The sequence below is a fragment of the Cyanistes caeruleus genome, chromosome Z, assembly GCF_971803275.1.
Source record: "Cyanistes caeruleus chromosome Z, bCyaCae1.hap1.1, whole genome shotgun sequence".
Classification (NCBI taxonomy): Eukaryota; Metazoa; Chordata; class Aves; order Passeriformes; family Paridae; genus Cyanistes; species Cyanistes caeruleus.
In genome coordinates this window covers 44,103,840-44,120,721 of record NC_141732.1, presented here as the reverse complement: position 1 = coordinate 44,120,721, position 16,882 = coordinate 44,103,840, and the positions used below count along the sequence as shown (strand labels likewise).

Below are 16,882 nucleotides of genomic sequence, written 5' to 3'. Positions count from 1 at the left end.
GTAAATAAATAAGGTTTCAGCAATCCTGAGTGTAATATATACTGTACCTGTTATTAAAATCCCATAGATCACATAATGGATTCTGGTTTTATGTTTCTTGCAAAATTCACAGACTTCATCATATTTTTTTTCTAAAAGCCTAAGAAAAAAAATTAACAAAAAATAGAAATGTGAGCTTTTGCAGAAAGAAATTGTGTTAAATTTCTCCACTGAAGTTCACTGAATTTGGAAAGGATTAAATTGGGATCTCAAAGTGCCAGATAAAAAATACCTTTTGAGAGAGACTTCTTTGGGTTGATGCTGGACTGGTGAAAAAGAAAATATCGCAGATATTTAATGGGACAATATGTCAGCTACATAATGGGCGAAAGTCAGCAGGCCAGTTCTGCTACCCTCTGAAATACAGCTCTTCTGTGAAGAGGTCTGTTAACAGGGTTCATACAGAGTAGGGAGTTAAAAGATTCAGTGTCCATTACTAGACCCACAAAGTCTGTTAATACAGCCAGCCCAGCAATACTTTGTGGAACAGTAGTGTTGCTGTAATTGTGAAGGCCTAAGGCTGCATTTGTGTGTGTGTAAAATAACCAATACCCATCTAAAAACCTCATTACAATGTGCATAGATGTTTCTGGACTTTTTAAAATTTGGTTGTTATTACACTAACTTTTCATCTCATCATCTCATAGAAGTTAAAGTTATTTGTTATATTTGAATGTCATACTCTAGTATCAGTTTTTCCAGTTATAATGTATTTCACTTTCTTTGTGTTCCTCACTAAAGGTAACAGTGTGATTTCGTGACGGAGGTTGAAATTTAGGAAAATATCAGTTAAGGGAGTTAATTCAACACGGGTTTCAAATGTTAAATATGCTGGTGACGTGGACGTATATCAATTACGGAAGCAGTGGCTAAAAAAACACCTTCGTATTGCGCAAGCTGGAAAAAAATTACAGCTATGTCTGTCATCTCAGAGGCACATCTCTGAAGCAGTGCCTCACATTCCCTGTCCATAAAGACATTGCTATATTTAGAGATGCTAATTATCTGGACTATTTGTTTGGAAACTAAATGCATCTGAGTTAGATGCACACTGAAATTCAGCATGAATGCCCTTATTTTCTGCACTCAAAAAAATTCAATTAATTTAAAATAAATTTGAGAGAAGCAAGAAATTATTTTAAATTATATCAGTGCACAGTAGAACAGAGCAGGAGCGCACTTTTTCACACGTACAAAGAGTAATAGGTTCTCGGAGAAATCTTGATTGCTTTTGATACTTCAATTTCAGTTCTGGGAATTCCTGTTGCTTCACAAATCATAGCGCTTTTTTTCTAACTTGTAAGAACATTAGGTTATCTACACAATCTCAGCAGAAAGATTAGATACAATGGGAAAAGAAAAAAGGAGAAATGAGAGACAAATAGATGAAAAAGGCAGTTATTGTATCCAATTTATGGTTCATCCATCACCCAAGAGAAGGAAAAAATACTATCTAGTATCTGTTACTGCTACTTATGAGACTACTGGGGTTTAAAATTGTTACTTTCAGATTACAATTTTTTGTAATTTCTTTTATCTAATCTCTCTCTCTCTCCCCCTTTTTATTTTATGAATTTGATTTTATTTTGAATTATGATTTTTGTACCAGAATATCTTATATATTTAAGCACATGTCATAAATGTGCAGGTCTATTCTGAAAGGTGGCAGAAAAAATAAGTTCTTATGAAATTATGTTTAATTACTAAGGAAACACTCCTTTCTAAAAGCTGATCTTATTGGCTTGAAATGTAACTGAAGATGTTGAAAAAAGAGATATCACTCAAGAACATTAATGTGAAATATTTATATATGTCAAAACAATTCTTGCTTGCATTTTGTAACTCAGAAATCAATTTCCTCTTGTGCATGTACTCCAGATATACTTGCACTTATAATAATCTACTTGTAATAAACAATGTTATTAACAGAATGTTTTTTCAAAAGAGTTTTGTCCTAGACCTCAGGTTATTCAGTACTATCTGTTGAAAGAAATCAATGACACATATGAACATTTAGGATGATTTTAAGTATTACATCTTAACTTTTTAATGCCTTAAGCAGAGTTTGTCATTTTCAAAAAAATACCAAATCCTCAAGTAAAATGTGGATGTGTGTTTTCACTCTGTGATCACTTGGAAGTAGAGCAAACACAATGTAGAGCTTTTGCTCCATTAAAATGTTTTTTTTTCATAGCTGTTCTGTTCTTTTTGCTGGATAAAATGGCTATGCAAACTGAAAAACAGTAGTGAAACTTCCTGAAAGAGACCACACTTTTAAAACCTGTATTTAAAATACACTGCCCAAGGAATATTGGATAAGAAGTTACTGTACAAGAAGAAAAAATATTACTCCTCTAATTTGCAAGCCTTTAAAAGGATAGTTCCACAATCAGAGAGGTCATTTGTAAGGTATAATTATTTTAAACAAGCTGTGTTTCTCGATTACAAAAATTTGTAGGCAATACAAAGGTCTATATAGCATAGAGGTACAGCAGTGAAATAAAGCTGTCACTCCAGAAGCATAGACCCTGGCAGCTTTTTGCTTAGGCCGGGATGAAGTGAGTGGAAGACTTACTCATGCAAAAACACATTACCCTTTCAAGCGTGGTTGCTCATCGTCTATGGAGGCACGTTTGTTTTCATGCAGATCACTCTCAATATTGATGTATTCATCCCCCTGGAAAGGAGATCAGTACCGAGGTTGTCAGAGGGGTTTATGCTTCTTAAGTAAGGTGCAAAACAACATCCCCACTGACAGATGGCTGAAGCAGTCTCTAGACTTTCCTGTCTGCACTGTGTGCATGGCTTCAGCTCTCCCATCTGCCACCAGCTCTGTGATCAGTGTTTAGATCAGCTAAGGAGTCTCCCAAGCCATCCACACTATTTTCAAAAGTGAAGTAAAGGTGGGGAAAAAACCAGTGTAACTCAGAGCTGAAGAGGGTAGGGCCTCAAAGATAGTACTACTGCATACCATTTAAAGGGGCAAGCTGTGAATTAGCCAGCTTGCCCAGCACCTCCTGTTGACACCCCCTGGTTTTGTTACTTCTCTTTTGCAGAACTTTAATATGATGGAACTTTTATATATGGAGACTGGTTAAACTGGAAGATGCTCAGTGTTTTTAAAAATTTAACTAAGCCAATAATTTTATTCTTAAGAAAAATTGTTGCCTGAGTCCACACAAGCATGACACTGTTAAAGCTTAATACTTTAACTACTACAGGCTGCCCTGCACCCTGTCCAAGGACTGCCTTGAGGCGGCCAGGAGGGGCACGGCCCCTCAAACTGCTCAGCACACCCATGGGGCCTGTCGCGCCCACACTGCACCGTTTACCCCGTCCCGCTATGGTGGGGCACAAGGAAGGAGCTTGTCCCATGGCTACTTACCTCCATGCTCATGGTGGGGCCTGCAGAGTGGCCAGGGCCCAGGGCAAGCAACCATTGTGTTCAAAGACAGCAGTGTACCTGCATGTGGCCCTGAGGACTCTCCCTTTGAGCATGTGCCAGGGCACTGTGATCCGCTGACTGGCCTGGAGTGTCTGGCCATGGCAAGGGTGAAGACAGAGTCTTTGCCTAGCCTGGTGGACATGTCCTACCTTCTTCAGAAGAGCGGCCCACAGTGCTCAGCTGCTTTTGGAGCCGTGACAATCTGCAGGTGAGTTTACCTTTTGTTATCCTGTCACTTTTGTTTATGTTAAGCTGTGGAAAGCAAGGCCCACCACAGACCTTGCCCTGGCCCATGCATTGTCTGTCCTGCTGCAGGTGCTGCCAGAAGCCCTGGAAAACTCTCAGTTGCCAGGGAGAGACTGGAACCACAGAGCTATAGAATGGCCTGGATTAGAAGGTACCTTAAAGATCCTTATAGATCATTGAGTTCCAACCCCTTGCCACAGGCAGGGACATCTTCCACTTATGCCAGGTTTCTCAAAGCCTTATCCAGCTTGGCTTTGAACACCTGAAGGGATGGGACATCCACAACTGCTCTGGGCAAATTATTCCAGGGTCTCATCAACCTCACAGTAAAAAAATTTGTTCTAATATCTGATCTAAATCTATCCTTTCTCCATTTAAAGCCAGTTCCTTCTCCTATGACTACATGCCCCTATAAAAAGTTGCTCTTCCTTATTTTTTTTGTAAGCCCCCTTTAAGAGCTAAAAGACCACAGTGGGATCCCCAGAGCTTCTCTTCTCCCAGCTGAACAGCCTCATCTCTCAACTTGTCTTTAATGATCCCAGAGGCAAAAAAAGCACATGGCGAGACCAGAGGAATATATATATGGAAGCTGCTGTTCACTCTCCTAGGGAAAGCTCAGCCTAAGACCAGCAAGAATCTTTCGGTCCTCTTTGCTGCAGTTTTTGGAGTGGGGTGCTGTGTAGGTCTTTGGACCTGCAGTGTAACATATGACAGCATCTTCACTAAACTCAATTTCTTTGCCTCATTGGTGTTGACTGTGAAATAAAGCAAGCCTGAAAAATGCCTACTAAGTTACTATTACTTTTGGTAACTGGCAGTACTCTTCTCAGTGGCTGTACAAGGTAGGCTTATCTGAGAGACACCTGACTGCTGATAATATGTAAATATCATTTATTTCTGAGCCTAAATTTGGATTATATTGAATACCAGTGCTTCTCACAGATTTTTTTAATCTACATAATAAATCAGGAGAGTCCCAGCCCTTTGAGTAGAAGCACCATGCTTTCACATTTGCAGGCCCCTACACTCCCTTTGGCAATGTGTCAACTCTCCTGATTACAGCTTGAAGCTCATGTCCTACAGATACTGCTTTCATCCCCACCATCATTCCCACCACTTCATGCACTGCCTAGCCCAGGCCATGCTTTCCTATCTCTTTTCCCCATACCACAATATGTGCCCTGTGCCTGGATCACCCACAGCCTGAACTCTGAATTTGAATTTGTGAAATATATGGTTTGTCTTGAGAATATAATCTATTTTTGCTTTTGAGTATTTCAATTACAAAAGCATCAATCTACATCTTTTCACAATGCTTACAACAATGTATTTAAATATGCTCAGAGTATTTCTATGTCACCCTTTCATTGTCAGAAATCCTTCCCTACAATGGCACTAAAAGGTGAGAAAATCTGAAATCAAAGACAGCTTTGTGTGAAAGTGTGGAGATACAAAAGGAAATTGGAGGATGGATGCAAACCCCTTTTATTTTTTTTTATGGCCAAACATGATACTAGGTTTGGCTCGTGGGGGAGTGTTGGTTCTTGCTGAGAGTTACCTAAGGGCTGTGTGGAACACGTAAACATCTGCCAGCAAAGGGAGACACTGCTAAGTCCATACTGTAAAAACCCTCAAAGTAAATTATTATGCCTCAGTCAGAGTGTGTCTTAGTAACTGTTGGTGTGAATATACACATCTCTGATACTCTTGCACCAAGTAGTGGCAAGATGTTTTCAGACGAACCTTTTCAGTGGGAAATTGGTTTCTCTGACAAAAATCAAGCTTTCATAGATGCCACTACTTTTCTTCAATTTTCTACAGTTTCAATCAGTTCCTTCTAGTTCTAGAAAGTCCCTTCTAGTTTTGGGGTGTCTTTTTGTTTTTTTGTTTTTTTTTTTTAGTTTTTTTTGTTTTAACAATTTCCTTTTTTCTAGCTTAAGGTATAGGCACCATCTACTGCCTTTCTCTCCTAGGATCTCAGATTCCAATCTAGTTCCCAGGAATGTTTATCAGAGCAGTCTATGTGACCCTTTCCACCACCATGTATCTCATGTAACTCCGAGAGCAGAAACATTACATCGCAGCATACATTTGCAGCCTCTGATCATATCCAAGAAAACAATACAAGATAGAAATGAGTACCCACTGTATCAAGTATTTCTTATATGCTGCTTCGAGCACCATTACCATTGGCAAGCAGATATGATCACAACAGAACAGAATTTTTCAAGTAGCAAGTTTTTTCTGGAGTGAGGATGTGAAAATATTAATACTTGAAAATGGTAAAATACCTATGGATTTTTTTAACCTGACTCTCATATTATCATAGTGGGATACTCACATAGTGGTAATAGCCCACTATGTGGGCTTGAACAAACATACAGTCAAAAGAAGTCAAAATGAATGTGTTTATTGTTACAATAATCTGTATTGTCCTCTCTTCTTCTCTGGTCAGTTTTTCACGGGACCTGTTGCCTCAAGTTTGTTTGTTTGAAATTTTCCCTATTTAGGATGTTTATTTAATAGTTAAATATTTATTTATTATTATGATTACAAATTTTCTTTTTTCACTTTCTTATGAGAAAATGCTTCTGTCAATTCCTCATCCACAGCTTTCCCTCTGATTACCATTTTTGATGCTTCCTTTGTATCTTGTATGAAGCCATTATGGCATTGGAATACAATTTTCCTGAACCCCACACATGTAGTTTTGTTTTTTCTTTAACGTATTTTTGAAAACACAACTCACTTCCCTGTCCATTTATACACTTTAAATTATATTCAGACTTAGAATATCTGTCTTGGGTATATTATTACATTGCTGACATTTACTCTGAGGTTTATGAATTTTCATAGTGCTATTTGGAAAGAAAAAAAAAGAAAAAAGAAAAAACCATACCTGGTTAGTATGCACTGTTTCCTTATTTTGTGACTTCTTGATTCTCTGAGAATTGTCTCCAAGGCCTTTCAGATTTCTATCATCCACACCATCATCACTGTCATTCTAGGACCAAAATTACATTGGTTCAAATCAGAAGCTGAAATCCTCTCTCATGTACAGTAAGAATTTATAATCTGATGCTTGGGCTACCATGGAAGCAAGAGAGTGGGTGACAGGAAATGGCCTCAAGTTGCACCATGAAAAGTATAGATTAGATATTGGAAAAAATTTCTTTGCTGAAAGGGTGGTCAGGCATTGCAACAGGCTGCCCATGGGAATGACAGAATCAACCTGCCTGAAGTGTTCCAAAAACCTGTTGATGTGGCACTTGGGAGACATGGTTCATTGGTGAACATGGTAATGCTATATTAACAGTTGGACTCAATGATCTTTTACTATCTAAATGATTCTACAATTCTCTATGTAACATTACTAGAACAGGGAGCCCAACACTTGGTGCACAAAGCTTGGCTATTCAAGTCCCTGCACTATTGCACAAAGTTGTTTTGGTCATGGACAGTTGTGAATCTGCTGTTTTCTTGACTAAATTCACATGTCTCCCATGGTGAATTGTGCTGCTCGTTGTCTCAGGACCGGTTTAACAAGCTTATAAAAACTCAGGTCACCAAGGGCAAAATAGACTGTTTGGGACCTTCCCCAGTTGTTAGCACCTTTGCTCCAGTATTTATGTTTCTTGCATACATGGAATAAATATTAATATGCATTTGTATTGCTCTTAGAATAAAACACTCAGGATATCTTTAAAGAGAGGAGTTACCATGTTAATCCTCTGAGGTATACTTTTTATCTAAGAGATGAAGACAGCCATAACAAACCCAACTACTTCTATTTTTTTTTTTTTTAATAAATCCCAAATCTGTTTTGTTGTTTCTTAATGTTTTGCAAGATATGATATCTCTTTCTGATGGTCCTAGAATATCTGGTTCTTGGTTTTGTAAGAAAGCTGCTTGAACAAAATTTCAGATAACTTACATCTGCAATTGCTGTGAATGTTTTGTAATTCAGCAGGGTTTCTTATAGCAGCAGTTACAGTGCAGAAATTTCACTGGGTTTTATTGCATGAAGTATCTAATTATTTAGATGATAATAAACTCAGTAAATTAGTATTGACAATGAAAACAATCACTTCCACGTGAACAATACAAAATAAGCTGAATCATAGTAAATTATGATAGACAGGAATAAGCATTCTAATACTAGAAAGAAATTGAATATTGCCTTCTAGCAGAAGCATGACCTTAGAAGCAACTAGAACAATGCCCAGTAACACTTTTCTTTAAAGATACTTTCCCTCTAAACTTCACTAAAAGTCAGTTTCAGTCAAAGTGTTTCTGTAACTTTGTGTGTCTGGGAGAAGAGAGAGGAGTCACAAGAAGCTGTTGTTCTAAGTGCTGCGGCCTTGATACTGTAGTATCTTCATTCTAGGTAGTATCTTTTCTAGCGAGTATCTTTTCCTTCCCCTTTTCAGAAACACCTATCACTTGTTTGCCTTCTAATAGTGCCGTCATAGGAGTTTGCTGTAGCTGCCTCTGTAGCCTGGAACAAAAGCAACTACTGAACATTCCATAGAATTAAAAAAAAAAAACCCAAAACACAAGAAACAGAGATTAACTGTTGCATTACAACATAATATATTAAAAATACTATACAAGACAGCATAGCAAAGTCAAAGCAGTATATTTCTGTAATTAACATACACATGCACACACTCCTGAGAACAGTGTCTTTGAAGATTTCTATACTTGTTGTTAAGGAAGAAGAAGCAGAAATTTCCTAGAACTTTTGTCAGTAAATGTGTGAAAACCTATAAGGATGCAAATTTCTGTCTATGAAATAGAGAGAATATCAAAGAATAATCTGTGTTTGAAGAAACTTCTAGAAGTCGCTTTGGATAACCCACTACTCAAGTGCAATAATTACATAAGCATTTCATCTATAGAGTAATTAAAATATACGAATGTATGGGTATTGTAACAAAACCAGCAAGAGCATCACACAGTAACTGGAACTCAGTAGCCCACTCTGCACTGATAGATTTGTGTCTTTCTCTGTGAACATAAAAAGTCGTTATTTCAACTGATCATATTACATTTCTGGATTATTACTGATTTAGTAGAAACTTTAACCTTACTACTTGAAGAAAAAAAAAAATTAATTTCTAATTAGAACAGAAATATTCAAGCAACAACTAAAACTGCCTATTCCCTTTTCCTGCTTACTTAGTGTCTAAGGTGCTGAAGGAACTCCTCAACAAAATGCCAGTCTGTGCTTACCACCTACTATTGCTGATTGCTATGTAAGCAACTCAGCACAGGCAGAAAACTTCTACCTCACTTATTCAGTGTCCTTTTCCAGTCCCCAGTAAATGTCTGGAGAAAAAAAACAGTGCAAGAGAAAATGGGAGTTCAAGGAATAGGAACTACAGTTAGCACAGTCCTGTTATGAGCACAGGCCAGTCCAGCAGTATGTAAAATCACTTCTGAACCTACTCGACCTCCAGGTGACATAAGAGGGCAGGAAGTTCACAGAGAAGCTTGGATGGGAAAATTTTCTTTCTTTTAGAGCACAGTTAAAGGATTACCTAATAGGTCCATCTATTTTGAATGTTTGTATTATGAAAACTGTTTTAAAGTTGTGCTTTTGCTTTCACAAACTGCTTTACTTTAACTGATTGGAATTCCCCTCTTGTAAAATACTTGATTAAATGACAAGGACATAGCTGTGGCAACTGTGTAAGTGAAATACTCTTCCACTATTTGTTTAGTTGATGAGCTGTTAATTCACCAAGTATTGTTGCAAGGCTACACTCATTGGCCTTCCCTGCCATCTCCTCCTTGATTTTGAAGGAAGATTAATTTTGCAAAGAGATAATAACTAGTATTGTGCTTTTAACAATAACAGACACTCTGGAGTAGATGGTGTTACACTCCTGCTATTTAGGAAGGAAAATAGGCTGGTCAACATTGCATCCAGGCAGTTGCTTAAACTGTTTATGGTTTAAGGGTGGGTCCTAACATTATGTTGGAGATTAGAATCAGGATACTCAAGGAACTTAGTGGAAAACAGATGCTTTGAAAGCAAATAGTTCAAGTTATAACGTCAGCTTTTTTTGTTGCATTCTCATTAGATTTTTAATTGTACTTGCCCAGCAGAAGCAAAGCCATCTAGTTTACAGTTCAAAGCTTGCCTTTCTTTAAATATTCATTGCACCTGAACTCCATTCATCTAGGTTTTCTGTCTTTTGCCAGCCAGCACCATGATTGTGAAGGAATTTAAATGCATTTGAAATTTTGAGGAATAATTTCTTTAAATTAATAATCATAGCACTCATAAATACCTGTCAAATTATAAAACTCAGTGTACAAGGCAGGAAGGATGAATTTTCATTATCCATATATTAAACTACAGTAAATGAGCTGTAGAAACAACAGATAAAAAACAGGATCTGCCAGATTTAAATTTAGCAGGCTACATCTTCATGGGCTATTTGAAAAGGACTGTAAATAAGACTCCCCACCTCTGAGTACATTGTTGTTTCGTGTAAAAATTTAGGTTGTTAGGGTAGTACAGTTTGATAGTGGTTTTCTACTAAACCCACCCCCCCCCCTCCCTTCCCCAAGTATGGCTTTGGAAAGAAAGTTTTGAAAATGTGGAAAAGGATTTCATAATTTCCTGTCTGGATCTAGTTAAGTAGTGCAGTGCAACACTACCTTCATTTTCAAGGGTAAACATAACAGTGATGCTCATGAAATATGAATTCTTAACAGCATCTGTAGTCTTAATTAACCAACCAGACGAGTATCTAGGAAGGGTTAGAAAATGGCAATAAGCAGAAAAGGCTTTTTTTGGGATATGTTTTAAGCTTGTTTGAATGAAATAGAGTACAAATACCCCATGCTTTATGGCAATACCAATGTCCTATGCACTGTGAATAAAGGGCAAAATTTTAAAGGGGATCCTTCCTCAAGTCAGCTTCTTAAGAGGTGGTGTGCTCTGCTACAGAAACAGGTAAAGGTTGTTAATTCATCATAACACTAGGACTAGGAGGCCAGTGAACCATATGTATTTATTAGCTGTTATCTTCCCTTTGCATTGTATTTATTTTATGTTTGCCTCGGTGTTGCTTTTAAATGTAGAGCAGTTTATTCATCCAACCTACCATTTCTTTTTAAGATGCAGCTTTTATCATTCCTTATGGAGTAAGTGTGACTTGATGTTTAATGTTATCGGAGATCTGAATCATCAGAACTGATTAGATAAAAATTTTGCCTCATTAATAAGACAAGCTAGACATTAATTAAAGACAGGCCAGGTAAAGTAAATCTCAGTTTTAGTGTTATTGTTAGTGATACAGGGTTTCTGAGCAGGAAACCGTGGGCAAGTGTGGTGGTCCTCCAGCCAGCCAGTGCCATGTATGAGTAGCTGACTGGATGACCCTGCAGGCAAGAGACACAATAACGTTTCTACATATTATATATGACACTACTGTAGCTATAGATACACAAACTGTTACACTGGTACATAGACACTTCAGGAACAATTTTCTGAATTGAGGATAATGATTTAAGTTCCTTAAATTACATGGCATTTTTAAGACGAAAAAAAGCTAACAACCTGAATGTCTCATAAACAGTGCAGCAATCTGCAGGTTTTAGCTGTGAGGCAGCACTCAAAGCAGACAACTTTAGCATGTAGGTCTTAACATCTACACTGGGTTTTATTAGGGTAAATACTTTATTACTGAAATGTACGAGCATGGTAGGGAAGACTGGCAGTATGGGTAAAGAAAGCTATGGATCTTCTTAAAACAAATAGAAAAAGCTCATTTGTTGTAATACACCCAAATGACTTGTTAATTGAAATGTTCCTAATATCAAAGAGAGAGACAGAGAAACAGCAGAGGTGTACATTAGGGGTTTAACATCTGTTATCCTTTGAGACAATTCTGAGCTATTAATTAGGGAGAAAGTTGCTTCTGGGTCTCCCAGATACTGGCATTATCACAAGGCAATAATGCAGGACCTGCAATTTCAATGCTATGCTGAAGTGGAAACCGCATAGTGTACAAAAGAAGTAGCTGATATTTTGCAGAGCCATTTCATTTTTTAAAATGCAATTAATGGTATTAATATAACTTTGTGCTACATGGACACAAATCCTATTTGAAAGTTAACATCGGCTGAGGGTATACTACATTACTGTTGAAAATGGTAATGCAGAGAAATGCTTCTGTGTTGCAATGAAAATCCTAACACAGTACAGATGGATGTGTGCATTTACATTTCAGTAGCAACTGAGAAGTTATCATAATTATCTCCCTTTGATCATGTGTGACAAATCAAAAAGACTACTCTATATTACAACTTCTTCATCCTGTTAGAGTCCCTTTGCAACACAAAGCACAATGCTTCTCACTCTTGGTTTAATAAAGATCCGATATGTTCCTTCATCCATCACTTGTTAACCTTTACCTGCTTTGTATTACACTGAGAGCTGATTTACTAACAGGTACTTTATAAAACAAATTGCCTAACTTAGATTTACTTTGTCCCTCTTTTACTTTATCCCTCTTTTACTTTATCCCTATGTGCATTAATCATTAAGTGGCTTAGGAGCATCTGAAGTTACTTATGGATACTTAAAATTGTTTAAATTACACCTTTTCCAGAACACTTTTCTATTTTGTGGCTTAGGTAAGATACTTATTGCTTAATACATTAAGACACATTTATTTTGGAGGAATTAAAGTGTTCGCTCTTTGTGCAAGAAAGCCTTTAAACACAAGAAATAGTAGGAAATTATGAGATTGTTTACTTTTCAGTGGCTTTTACTGTAAAGTGATTTGTTTCTTTACATAATTTTACCTATTTCCTTCTGTGTCTTTTCTCTGGTGAGCGATTTACATCATGAAACAGAGACAATGTAAAAGTAAGTAAAAATGGCCCAGGTAAGCTAGCAGCATAAGGCAGAGGGTTAACCTGGGTCACTACTGTGCTCCACAGATTTCTGAAGAAAAAGGTGATTTTCAGCTTATGTCATTCAAGAGTTCAACATCGACCTTTTGCAGCTAGAGAATCCTCTCCTTTTTGAGTTTGTAAACGGAAGCTGATGGCACTAGTTCAGGCATATATTTTGTGTGAAAACACAGACAGGATGAAACCGCTTACCTTGCTCACTCGAACTGAGGGAGACTCAAGTTCAAATTGCTAATCTGCTCTGAAGCAGATGCGTTGAGGACGCTCTGATTACCCAGAAGAAAGCCCTAACCACTGGGCTATCATGTGTTAAGAGTTACCTCTCTTACCTACACTCCACCTCGGCCTTGTCTGTCTGTATAGCGCAATGAATAAATATACAGAGCTGTTGAATGTACCTGATATTATGCAATAGTCCACATGCTGAGCATCTACAAAAATCCCGTGTTATTTGGATAGTGTAGGCAGATACGCACATCCGCTACCCACTTCCTGCTAGCTGAGATGAGGGGCAGCGAAAGGGCCGGAGACTGCAAAAGAGAGCAAGGGGCTGTTTTACCAACATAGCACTCCTACAGAGTATTTCACAGCCACTGTGTCTCTCCGACTTATTCTACTTTCAGCAACAAGTACAGTGAGCCAGCCCGGCAGCGGGTTTGCACCTTCTGTTTGTGTCTGCTCTAATTCCAATGAAAGCATAGGGATGCTGGGCGCTGAGAAACTTCTTTTGTTTTTTGATTATCTTTTTTTGTGGTGTTTGTTTGGGGGGTTTTGTGCTTCCGCTTATGAAATCTGTGTTTTTTTAAATGGCTGATAATATTACTTTATGCCTAGAAAACTCAAACCCTTCTGGTTTGGTTCCTTATCTTTTCTCTGTGCACTTCTTGAGAGCCGAAGACAACTGCACTTACTTTATGCATGGAAGAATGATGAGCCCCACTATGATTACATTATTACATTATTATTTTTCTCATATTATTGAAATACATTGGTTTGATAAGTTATGTCTACTGCATAATGCTGGCCCTCTCTTCAACAGAACTGTAAATAAACTATTATGGGGGAAAACCAGCAGCTAACACAGCAGATGAGAGGCAGTTGAGAAATCCATCAGCCTGTGAAATATTACCAAGTCAGGGCACTTTTCAAACCTAGCTGAGTAGAGCACACTCTGAATAAGTCAATTGTGCTCAGCTTTTTTTTTTTTTTTACATGAGCCGTGTATTTTGGCAGGATATCAACACGTAAAATATTGTAAAACACCTGCAGGCAGAGCGCAGAAAATGCTTTTTCTTTGTTTGCGTCTGAATTCAACACTGTTCAATGTTTTGAAGTCCTTCCCCTTCCCCAGAAAGCAAAGGAAACCTGGCTTACCTGGAAGGCCAAATTGTGCACCCCTGAGTGATCACGGTTGGTCTCTGTCAGCTCCATGTGCCTGGTAGGGAGTTTCGGGGGAATGTTGGAAGCTACTTGCAGCACAGGGCAGAATCAGCCAGGACCTGGTTAATCCATCCACAGGACTGGTATCACCTGAAGCCAAAGTAGCTGGGGGCCGTCTCAGGTTACTCTTATTCTCACTTAGCTCCACCTTCTCGCTTCCCTAGCACAGCCCCTTTTGGCCAATATGGAAAACGACCTTCAGAGAAAAGAATGGAGGATACCTGCAGGCCCAGAAACGTATTTTACCCGATATATGTTCGGGGGGTCCTAAAGGCAAGTGTGTGTACTTATATGACTTACGTTTTACCTCACTTGTGTGGGAGAAAGTCTTCCACATCCAGATTTTGAGAGGCCAACACAATTTTTGTCCTTTTTACAAGTACTCTCAGGCCATTATTTTTGTGATATTAATGTAGTTTTATATTCGTTGCAGTTGGGGACTTCACCTAGCAGGAGGGAAAACGAGAACGTGATCAACACTCAAAACTCTGACAAGTGCTGGTTAAGGCACTTTCAGTTGGCATCCTGCATTTCATGATACAGAGTCTTTTGGTTATTTGTCCACAGATTACTCACTTGTAACTGAAGAGTTTTTATTATACTTTTCAGGCTTGCTATTTGCAGTATTTCAAATAGATAGTGAATATAAATTTTGCCATTAAGAACAGCAAAGATGACAGTATTCTGTTTCTTGGAAATACAGCAAAGTATATTTATGAATTCATTAGCTGCCTACATTCGTAACTTTGTACACACAGATGGAAAATGTCATGAATGATGCTTCACCCTGTGAAAACAAAAAGCTATCCCCTTTTTTATGTATAAAAGAGGAATGGATTGTCATGACCGAATATATTATTCGTAATAATGAACAATTACACGAAAATAAGATGATGCATCTTTCCGAGTAATCTTCCAACTGTTTTACTAGTATCATAAATCATACTGTTGCGAAATATGCTTTTCACTATTATAACTATTGCAGAAAAAGGAGGATCACCTGTTTTTTAGGGGTATCTTTGCAAGGAGTGCAGTTTTTAATGATTTTTAGGTTCGCAGTGTTCAGAATATTTTTGGTGACCCAGGTTTAGAAATCAACTTTTTATTGGTAATTGTATTTGCCCTGTAAGTAGAGGAAATTTTCTGACTAATTACTTCTCTCCACACAATAATCTTCATCAAGAAATACCTGCAAATATCTTTATCAAGTTTTTATAAAATTGTCTGCTGATTTCTGCATACCTCAGCTGCTTTCCTTTTCTTTCTTCCTTCTCTCCCTCTTCCAATTTTCAACATGCGTTTACTACAAGAAGGTAGAAGAAACAAGGTATTTAATAATTTTCAAATCCAGTCCATGCAATCCTAAAATCTGTAATCTGCATTTGCATAATTGGAAGAAAGTTCTACCCTCCTAACAATTACAAGACACAAGTATTTTCTGCCATTGTTCCTTATCTTCTGGCAACCCATTAGATAATTTTTAAAACTGTTCTCTCATTTAAAAAAACTCAGAATAACATTGACTCAATAATTTCAGTGTGGTTTTCTCCTTTGAATTATATTTTATGTTAGAAAACTCACAGAATATTTAAAACAAATACCCACACACCCAAGAAAGATCCTGAACTCACTATAAAAACCATGAAATATTGCCATTTCTTGGTGGACAGAAGACCATATGTTTAAAGAGGATTAGGTAACTCACTGATATTTTTTGACATGATCAGTCAGAATTATATTTAGTGTTTAATTTACAGCAAACCTTTGCTGTTTCTGGCTAGTTTAAGTACTTGAAGATATGTTATTTTTTATCAAGACATGTTATATGTCTGAGAAATATTGAATCTCACCATTTAAACTGATAACAAGCTTGGATGTCTCTTTTCCTCTTAGGTGATTCCTTTGGTTGCAAGAAAGCATTAAAGACTCACATTCTTAAATTTTAGGGTGTTTTTACAATAGATTAATTGCTAGTCTGAAATAAATGTGTTACCAAAATTCTACTGATTAATAGCAGAGAAATAATTGACAATAATCTTAGAGTTGTTTCCAAACAATAGTGATAAGGGACTTTATGTTCCATCCCACTATTTCTGCATAAACTCTGGAATCTCTTTGTCTCATTTAGAGGAAGACTAATCAAAAGGCCTAATTGTCTCACTGAATTTCACTTATAAATGAGATTTATATTTTTCCTAGTGTGAATAACACATGGAGAAGGTTTATTTTCATTTGAAGGAATAGTTTTCCTGGGTGCTTCTCACTTCCATTTTTAATGGTAGAGGTTTATAAATTTATTGAAAGAATTCTGCTTTTTTCAGTTGACAGACCTGAGAAACTAGTGAAGAAAAGCATTTTACTGTATCAAACAAAAAACAATCAAACTGGAAAAGCAGAAACTACTTTTCATGGAAAAAGGAAAATTTAATGTTAGTGTGTTGGGTATTTTTACAATACTATGTGGTGCTGACAAAGTGAACTACTGTTATTTCATCATACTTATGACCAAAATGTAGAAAATTAACAAAATGTTTGTAATTAATGTTTTTTATAAAGTTTTGAATATACCCAGCTATCTTCTTGAATCCTTTCCTCAAAACATGTGAAAGGTGGTTTCATCATTCCCCAGAAATGTTTTCAAGAAGAATGTTATCATACCCTCAGAGTGATTTTCCTTGTATTCTAATGCAGATGAAGGAAACATGAAATCTTAGTAGGAGAGATTTCAGCTGAGCTTTTTGCTTAGAGGTCTGAGTGGCAAAGAAATGGAATGCT

The 16,882-nt window shown here is 37.3% G+C and overlaps 1 protein-coding gene and 1 long non-coding RNA gene across 8 annotated transcripts in view; one reads left to right on the top strand and one right to left on the bottom strand.

The window, feature by feature from the left end:
* Positions 1-14,261, bottom strand: part of SLC28A3 (solute carrier family 28 member 3) — a 36,976-nt gene extending 22,715 nt beyond the window's left edge. For 3 of the 6 annotated variants that reach the window (XM_023943514.2, XM_023943512.2, XM_086866659.1), the window contains exons 1-4: positions 14,042-14,211; positions 6,630-6,734; positions 2,634-2,716; positions 48-139 (exon numbers count right to left, since the gene is read on the bottom strand). In XM_023943514.2, coding sequence (XP_023799282.2) covers positions 48-139; positions 2,634-2,716; positions 6,630-6,734; positions 14,042-14,098 — 337 coding nt within the window. In that variant the 5' untranslated portion in view covers positions 14,099-14,211. Of the gene's footprint in view, positions 1-47; positions 140-2,633; positions 2,717-3,424; positions 3,585-6,629; positions 6,735-14,041 lie in introns of those variants that run through there. The other 3 variants (XM_023943511.2, XM_023943513.2, XM_086866660.1) reach the window with 3 other exon arrangements.
* Positions 3,301-16,882, top strand: part of LOC111940607 (uncharacterized) — a 101,092-nt gene continuing 87,510 nt past the window's right edge. For both annotated transcript variants that reach the window (XR_002869558.2, XR_015280015.1), the window contains exons 1-2: positions 3,301-3,692; positions 3,800-3,881. This is a non-coding gene — a long non-coding RNA (uncharacterized LOC111940607). The remainder of the gene's footprint in view (positions 3,693-3,799; positions 3,882-16,882) is intronic.